The sequence below is a fragment of the Lactuca saligna genome, chromosome 7 (genome assembly GCF_052625555.1).
Source record: "Lactuca saligna cultivar CGN05327 chromosome 7, ASM5262555v1, whole genome shotgun sequence".
In the NCBI taxonomy this organism is placed as follows: domain Eukaryota; kingdom Viridiplantae; phylum Streptophyta; class Magnoliopsida; order Asterales; family Asteraceae; genus Lactuca; species Lactuca saligna.
The window spans coordinates 19,748,104-19,757,007 of record NC_136423.1 but is presented as its reverse complement, the minus strand read 5'-3'; the positions used below and the strand labels follow the sequence as shown (position 1 = coordinate 19,757,007).

The window sequence follows — 8,904 nt, the reverse complement described above, 5'->3', positions numbered from 1 at the left end:
CAATTTGGGAATGGATCTTTTCCACATACATACATAATCAAAAGAACCACAATTCCAAAAAAGTTATAGTTTGGACAAAATTCTAAAAAAAAAAATGCATACCACAGGGACTATTTTTGCAGATTCGTTTATAAAATTTCTACTGTAGTGGAAATGACCAAGCGTAACGAATTTTGAAACCATAAAGATTATTGGCACAATTTTTTCAAAATCAGGACTAAACCTACGTAAAGGTGTAAACCATGGGATCCAAAAGTGTAATATTTTAAAATCACCGCTCAAAATTACAATGGTAAAAAATACATAAGTTTCTATTTTGATCCAAAATACCATATTTCATTTCTTAACTTCATTCTGTCATTTAGAAATGGTTTCAACTAAGGAAATTTCTTCCATTACACTTGCAAGTCAAAATCCAATATACATTTTGAGTTTGATTTGATTTGAATATCAGATTTTTCGTATCCAAACCAAAATCTGAACACCCCTATTTTGACCTATGTCCAAATAGCTAGCAAGAGAGATTCTTGACACATGCTTACTTGTCAATTCTCATCACCTTCCTATACATTCTTGATTCTTCAACACCCCCCACCCCCCACCACCTATTTCTCCCCTTATATCCTCTCACTTCACACTTTGTTTTTTTCTCAACCAAATACAACTTCTTTTCCCATACCCTTCTCCTCATTTCTCCCTTTCATCAAATTCCCACCTCAAGTTTCACTTTATATATTATAAATACATAGAAACAAATGGGGTTGAGTAGCAAACAAGTTTCTGGTGATCATATTGAGCTCAACTGGACTCAAAACATGCTAACATCAGACACCATACAGTCTTCATCAAACCCTCGTTCAACAACATTGAAAAGATCACTACCAACACAACAATCCGATCTTGTAAAGTGTCCACGATGTGATTCAACAAACACAAAGTTTTGTTACTACAATAACTACAACAAAACGCAGCCAAGACATTTTTGTAAAGCTTGCAAGAGGCATTGGACCAAAGGTGGCACTCTTCGTAATGTCCCCGTCGGTGGTGGCCGGAAAAACAAGCGGAGCAAACGACCTAACACCACCACAACTGCCGCCACAACCACTGTGGATCAAAGTTTAGGGTTTAATGGTCACAAATACATGTTCCCAGATGATAAAGGCTTGTTCTTTAAACCAAATGACAGCGAATTCGATCAAGTTTCTTGGGATTTTAATGGCGGATTCACCGGTTCCACCACCACTATGCAACCAACTCCGCGTCAAAGTTTAGGGTTTTCGATGCTGTCAAACATGTCGACCTCCATGGATACAACCTCTATTCCGATCATTCCAACTTCTTTTTCGCCATTGTTATCTGGTTTTAAAGACGATTCAACCCTCACCACATCAAGAATGATGGTGCAAAATTCTGCAACAGCTTCGCAGCCATGGATGCAGGCTCCAACCACCAGCAATTTCTTGGAATCAAATTACTGGAACTGGAATGACATTGATTCAATTGTTGATCAATCTGATCTTAACAAGCCCTTTGAAGATCCACAAGTTTAACAGTAAATGGAGGTGAGATTGAGATTAAAATTAACCAAATTAATTTAGACGATTTTGTTTCAGGGTTTTTTGTAAGTAATTAATGGGCCGGTGTGTGGATGTATAGTTGTATACTGTTCTTGAAGCTGTGGTTTCTTTTAGTATTGATCAGCTTCATTGGTTTAATTATGGGTTTATGTTGGTTAATTCAACAACTATATGAAATATTTTCTTTTACCATTGTAATCATTCATGTAACATATAATTTTTAAACAAACTACTATTTTGTATAAACTGTGAACATAATAGAGTATTTCCAATAAAAGATTTTTTTAGAGGTCAAATATTAGTAATCTAATTTTTTTTACCATTAGAATGAGTTGTTTTTTGATCAATAATATCAATCAATTTTTTTAGTTTCATGTTTCGTACAATCAAGTATTAACACATTTTGTTTAGTTTGCTCTTCTTTACTCCTCTTTTTATATTTAACTTTTAAAGAGTTATTTTTGATTTTTGATTTCAATTAATATTGAGTACTAAATTGATAATGGTCGTATGATATTTCTGTCGTTTTTTATTTTTAATATTGGTAATATATTGATATTATTTAATGTTAGTATTTTTAATTTTATAAATACTAAACATGCTCAAAAATAACAAATTAAATGAAAGAATTTATAGAAACAACAAGGCGCATCAAATATGATATGAGGCAAACAACTTATACGATAGCAACATCACCAAAAAGCAGCAAACCTCCATTATGAGGCAAAATCGATTCTTTGGTGTAGGAATGTCAATGAATTTTAAGAGACAACCACAGATAAGTTAATGGCATTTTGACAAAGTTAATCGAATACATAAGGTCGTGGAGATGTTACTACCAACATTTACATTATTTTGATAAAATGATATGAATGATTAGGTACATTAAAAATCAGAAAAATATGTAACATAAATTAATAAAATGATAAAAATATGTTATACTTTTTTTTATGATACATGAACTGATGAAAGAATATTATGTAAGTGGGGTTCCATGAGATAATTGTGATTACATTTGGAGTGATGTGCATGTGAAGAGACATCGGGGGTCTTGTTTACAGCTCAATGGTTTTGAGTTGATATATCTCAAGATAGAGAAAGAAAGATTCTTTTGGATTTTCCCATTTTTGTTTTCTTTTTTATTTATGGACTTTATGTAAAGTGTTCATGTCTATACGTTTATAGAGTATATAAACAGTGCAAAAAATTTATCTTCTGGAAGGGTATGCCCGACCTTCCACACATAATACATGAGCGTGATAGAAGCAAATATTTAAAATAAAATAAAAATGAACATTATTAAAGATACATATACATGATTAACAATCATATTCTTATGATAAATTGTGTATATCATTTATCCCGCTCGTTAACCCAAAACGATAGATATGGATTGGATCGAGACTAAACCTGTTCTAAATCATGTTTAATTTTTCAAACTAAATATATTATTGTTTTAGATCCTTATCTATTGACTTTTATGACACATTTTTAACTTTTAAGATTTCATTTATTGATTTTATAAAAAATTTGGCATTATTTAATTATCATAGCTCAGTGAAAACTTTAAATATTGATATCTTTGTTAACATTAAAATCAACAAAAACAAAAACATTCTCTACATAAAAAATGTATAAAAGATAACGCCTAAATAATACCAAGGAATATTGGTCGGATATTTTTGTCATTAGTAGTTCATGTGTACTTGTTGAGCAATGACCATTGTTTTATTGTTAATTTATAAAATGGTACAATTAGTGGTTGTCATGCATGAGTAGCACATTATTTTATTTTGAATTTTTATATGATTTTTGTTTTGAACAAATTGCACCTAAATAATGCTTTTAAATTCAAGATTTGTTTCAAAAAATACTAACCCTCAACTGACCAAAAAATATTTCTAACTTCTAATACCGTTAAGTCATATGCTCTTTGATGAACAAGTGATTAATTTTTAGAAAATAATAATTGATTTGTTGGTAAACGATTGCTTATTTGACAACTAAGCAATGGTTTTTTTTAAGTGTGTTCCTTAAAAACGATTGAAAGTACATTCCTTGTGATCGTATATTATTTCCGTTTCGAGAAGTTAAAATCCAAAAGTATATTTTCTTTGGATAAGTCGAGGTTTCAAAACCAGAAAAACAACATTCACATTTTCTTTTGTTTTCTTAACTTTAACGTGTCATGGTTTCGATGTTTAAACAAAAGTTTCCATGTTTTACATTATAAAGACATATAATAATTGAAATTATACCTTTGTGTATTTTTAAATATTGTTAATCTAAAGATTGATGACCCTAAGCATAATGGAATGATTAGAATTCGGTTAGCTAGCCCCCTTGATGGAATGATATGAACATGTGCACAACAAATATTCTCCACTGGATAAAGATGAAAGGCATGTGAATGGTTGAGCCCACAGATTTTTATTTTAAATAATCGAATCCTTGTTCTTAAGTTTGGTCAAATCTTTGAATATCATAAATCAAATAATTTCTTTAATTATAATATCTGATTTTCGTTGGATTAGTTATGTGATTAATATCAATCTCTTTCGATACAATGTGGGAAAACCCACGCCATCTAGATTACAAGATATGTATCGGTCAAAATATGTAACTATTTTGGTGGTGTATCATTATAGTTATATATTTAGGTCTTGTTGTTTTTAACATGTAAAAATTTGTAAAAAATAGCTGAATTAATTTTTTGCAATCTGTAAGAAAAAGATTGTTTTTTAACATTTGCAAACTGAAATGTAATAAATTGATTTTTTAAACTTTAATTAGTTTTCTAACACGGAAATTTAAATAATTCTAGTTTTGCAACAATGAATATAATTCATACAATAACAATAACATTTTTTTAAACATGCGTTCCATATAAATAATAGAAAAAATTACATAAATGATTCATGAGGTTTACCAAAAATCACAATTTTATTCTCTGTTAATTTTTTATATGAATGGTCATTGTGGTTTCTAAACTTGCATGAATAATCCATGTAGTTTCTAAAACTTCCACCAATGGTCTTGAGCTATATGGAATGACTTTTTTACCCTTTCTTAATTTATTTTATCTTTTTCTTAAAACAATTAGTCATTCTCTCCCTAATTAGAGAGAAAATGAGAGTAGAAGAGGAAAAGGTCCTCCTGTAGCGATTTTGTTAGATTTTAAAGATTAAAGAGTGATTTGGGAGGAGATTAGAGAAGGAGAAACTAGGACTGAAGTGTCGAGTATCATAGGGTATCTCATTACTATCTTCTCTATAATTTGAGCTAAGGTTTGGAGTAAAAACCAAATCCTAAATTCTAAGTTCTATCCTTGATTTGAGTATAATTTTATTCTAGAAACTTGCAGTAGAGCATCAATAAATCACTATTTCCACCTTGAAATAGTTGATGTCACCTCTAATGGTGTGATTGGGAATTCAGAGCCCTGACTTGATGAGAAGTTGTACTCTAGATTTTATAAGGTGTACATGATCTTAGTTTCATGAGTTTAAAGTCAAATATATCATTCTAGATTAATAAGATAGTATTTATATGTCTATGAATTGATTCTTATATGATTCTATTGGATCTTAAGAAATCTTGAGCTCAAATGACGATTCCAATGTGATACACCATTGGAATGGAATGCCATGATTTTATAAGTTAAGTTGATTCACATAAATTTTTTGATACAATCAAGTAATTCAATGGATGTAAACTATAAGTGTTTGGAAGGATTAAAAGGAACTAAGTGTTGATGTGAGTTTATAACTATTATAATTGGATCTAAATCTCTCTATTCCGTTGATGAGCTTAGAATCATGTAATGGAGGAAAGGTAAATAGCAAAAAAAAAAAACACTCGGTTTACACCAAAATTTTAATTTGACACTGTGTTTTTTTTGTTTCAAATTTGATAGTGTTTTCCAATTTGTTATAATTCTAACCACTTGACCGGTCAATCAGGTTACATTCTGACGTGTTAGTTTTGATGACGTGGTATCATGACATGATATGCTGACGTGTCAAAATTGAATTTTTTTTCCACAAAAAACACTAAGTTTTTACTTTTTTCGATTTTGACATTAAGTTTAATTTTTCTTTCAATTTTGACATTATGTTTTTTTGTTCCAAATCAAACATCATTTTTTCCAATTTTGTTCAATATTGACATTTTTTCTATTTGAAACCGTATAAATATTTTTTTAATACATCTAAACCGTATAAATATTTTTTTTCAATTAAAAACCATAGTTTTGTATAAACACAAGTTTTTTTTACATTAAAACCATAATTTTATATATAAATATGTATTAGTTATATAAAAACCGTATTTTATATTAAATACGCAACTTTAAAATGAGTTTGGAGGTTTGGAGACGTGTAACCGATCAAAACCCGGATGTCGAGTTTGCAACTCATGACATTCTGCTTTGAATAAAAAAAATACCTTGTATTTAAATAAAAATATGGTTTTTAAACGAAAAAAATATATTTATACAATTTAAAATGTAATAAAAAATATATTTATTCGGTTTCAAATGGAAAATTATCAAAATTAAACAAAATTCGATAAATAATGTTCGATTTGGAACAAAAAAACATAGTGTCAAAATTGAAAGAAAAAATTAAACTTAGTGTCAAAAATCGAAAAAAAATAAATGAAAACTTAGTGTTTTTTGTGGAAAAAATTCAATTTTGACACGTCAACATATCATGTTAGGATGTCACGTCATCAAAACTGACATGTCATCATGCTACATCAGCATGTAACCTGGTTGACCGGTCAAGTGGTCATAATTATAACAAATTGAAAAACACAATGTCAAATTTGAGACAAAAAAAACACAGTATCAAATTAGAATTTTTGTGTAAACAGAGTGTTTTTTTTGTTATTTACCCAATGAGGAATGGAATCATGGAATGAGAATATAATTGGGATTGAAATGATGTTCAAATCATGTTTGGATTGATCATAGATGATCAATTAGTGATGAGAAAATAAATTAGAAATATCTATGCGGTTATTTGAAAGAGAAAATGTAATAATATCTCTACATATTGGTCTCATGATCGATTTAGTCCCTATATATTTTTTTTATTCAATTAAGTCCCAAAAACCGGTAATCGTATTCAATTTAACCCCTTGACCCGGTCAACAAATCATCCAACTTTCGAAAATTACATTTTTGGCCCAGATTTCAAAATTTATTACAATTTGGTCCAAATTTTACACTTTTGGCTCAGATTTTAATTTTTTTTCAAATTTGATCCAAAATATATCCTTTTGGCCCATATTTTAGATTTTTGTTTTGAATTCATCCTAATTTTAGTTATTTTTACAACTTTTTTTCTTCAAAAAAATCGAATGTTTTTTCTTTATAAAATCATATTTATACAAAAAAAAATGTATACAAACACTTGTTTTATTACCTTAATATTATATTTTATACTAATTATTAGTGAAATCCAAAAATAATAGAAGATACAGACGAGTACAAGATGTAAATGTTTTGACTTTATTTGAATCGAAAAGTTGGAAAACATCTTTATGCTAAGTCGTAACAATATATGAAGTCTTTTTGTCACTTATGGGAAGAGAATAACACAGAATATATATGAGTAAAATAATGAGTAGTTACAAAAACCGAGTAGGTAAAAATAAAATGTTTGGTCAATGTTTTAAAATGTATTCATAATGTTGTTCTTTTAATGATGCATTTCATAATTTATTTGACATTTTCAAAAGATACTATTCTAACCCATCAAAGATCAAACATTATTCATGTAATAGTTACCAATGAAATCCCGATCAATAATCTTCACTTATCCACATCCAATATTCAATTAAATCGTCAAAGATCGATCTACATGACAACAAACATCCAATTTCTACGAATCGCACTTCCAATCGTTCATAGAAGAAGACTCAATCATGACAATAAATCAAGTCAAACAGATGTTTGAAAAAAATCAGTTTCATAACAACAATCCAGAGATCGATCAAATAAATAAGATTGTAAAAATCAAATGAGAAATATATTCAGAATAAGAAATCGATTGATTAGAAGAGACAAAATGATGATTCAAATTCAGAAATCAAACTAGCTTTCTTGATCTTCAAAATACAACCTACTGGACTTATGAAAAATCAAATCAATGAATACAATCTTTTGGACCAATTTTTTTTTTTTTTTTTGTATAAAACAAGTGTGTTTGTATACTTTTTTTTGGTATAAATATGATTTTATAAAGAAAAAACATTCGAAATTTTTTTGAAGAAAAAAAGTTGTAAAAATAACTAAAATTAGGATGAATTCATAACAAGATTCTAAAATTTGGACATTTTGGGCCAAATTTGTAAAAATTAAATTAAATTTGGGCCAAAAGTGTAAATTTTATACCAAATTTATAATAAATTTTGAAATCTGGGCCAAAAATGTAATTTTCAAAAGTTGGATGACTTGTTGACCGGATCAAGGGGTTAAATTGAATACAATTACCGGTTTTTGGGACTTAATTGAATAAAAAAAATATATAGGAACTAAATCGATGATGATGTCAATATATAGGAACTTTATTGCAGTTTTCTCTATTTGAAAATGTATACCTTAATAGATAGTTGATATTTTAACAAGTGTTTCAAGGAACTTGTGAAGCATTATAATCCATTAAGTCTTAATTAAAATTTGATGTGATGGAATATCAAAGTCAGTTCAAAGACTTAGTTTATCCATGAGATCATTTAGAAGAGTTAAGGAGGTTTAGATGCATAAGGACTTAGTTTATCCATGAGATCATTTAGAAGAGTTAAGGAGGTTTAGATGCATAAGGACTAAAGTTGCTTCCATAGTTGGGCTAAACCGGAGTGGATCAAGCCCTTTGTTAGTAATCCTAATCGGGTTTACTCCAAAACAAAAATAATTCATATCTCATTAACCTTTTATCTGTTTGACCTCTAGTTGCTTCCATAATTTCTACATAAGCTTGAAACAAGTAAGAAATTTGTAAAAATAAGTTCATCACCTTTGGTAAGGTATTTAGTTAATTTTTTTATCACATAATGGTATTTTATAGGTGAGGATTAGAAGCCCCTTGTCCTTGGAAGAGTAAGGAAGCTTGGCATTTGCTTAATGTGAGGTTACATGGAGTACATGTCCTTATCTTGATTTGATACTTTGGATTTTTCATATGATATTACATGTTATATCCTTGTGTACAATGTGTATACTATATGTATTATTTTCATTCATGAAAATTGGTTTAGAGTTATCATTTTGTATTAAGAAAAGCCTATGCTTATTTTAAAAGAGTTTTGGAGCCTCCTAAAT

General features: G+C 28.8%; 1 protein-coding gene across 1 annotated transcript; it reads left to right on the top strand.

Moving 5' to 3' along the window:
• Positions 1-623: 623 nt before the first annotated feature.
• LOC145003870 (uncharacterized) lies at positions 624-1,769 on the top strand. The gene has a single exon (XM_078962775.1). The coding sequence runs from the start codon at positions 756-758 to the stop codon at positions 1,548-1,550; it is 795 nt and encodes a 264-aa protein (XP_078818901.1). The 5' UTR covers positions 624-755; the 3' UTR covers positions 1,551-1,769.
• The last annotated feature ends 7,135 nt before the right edge of the window (positions 1,770-8,904 follow it).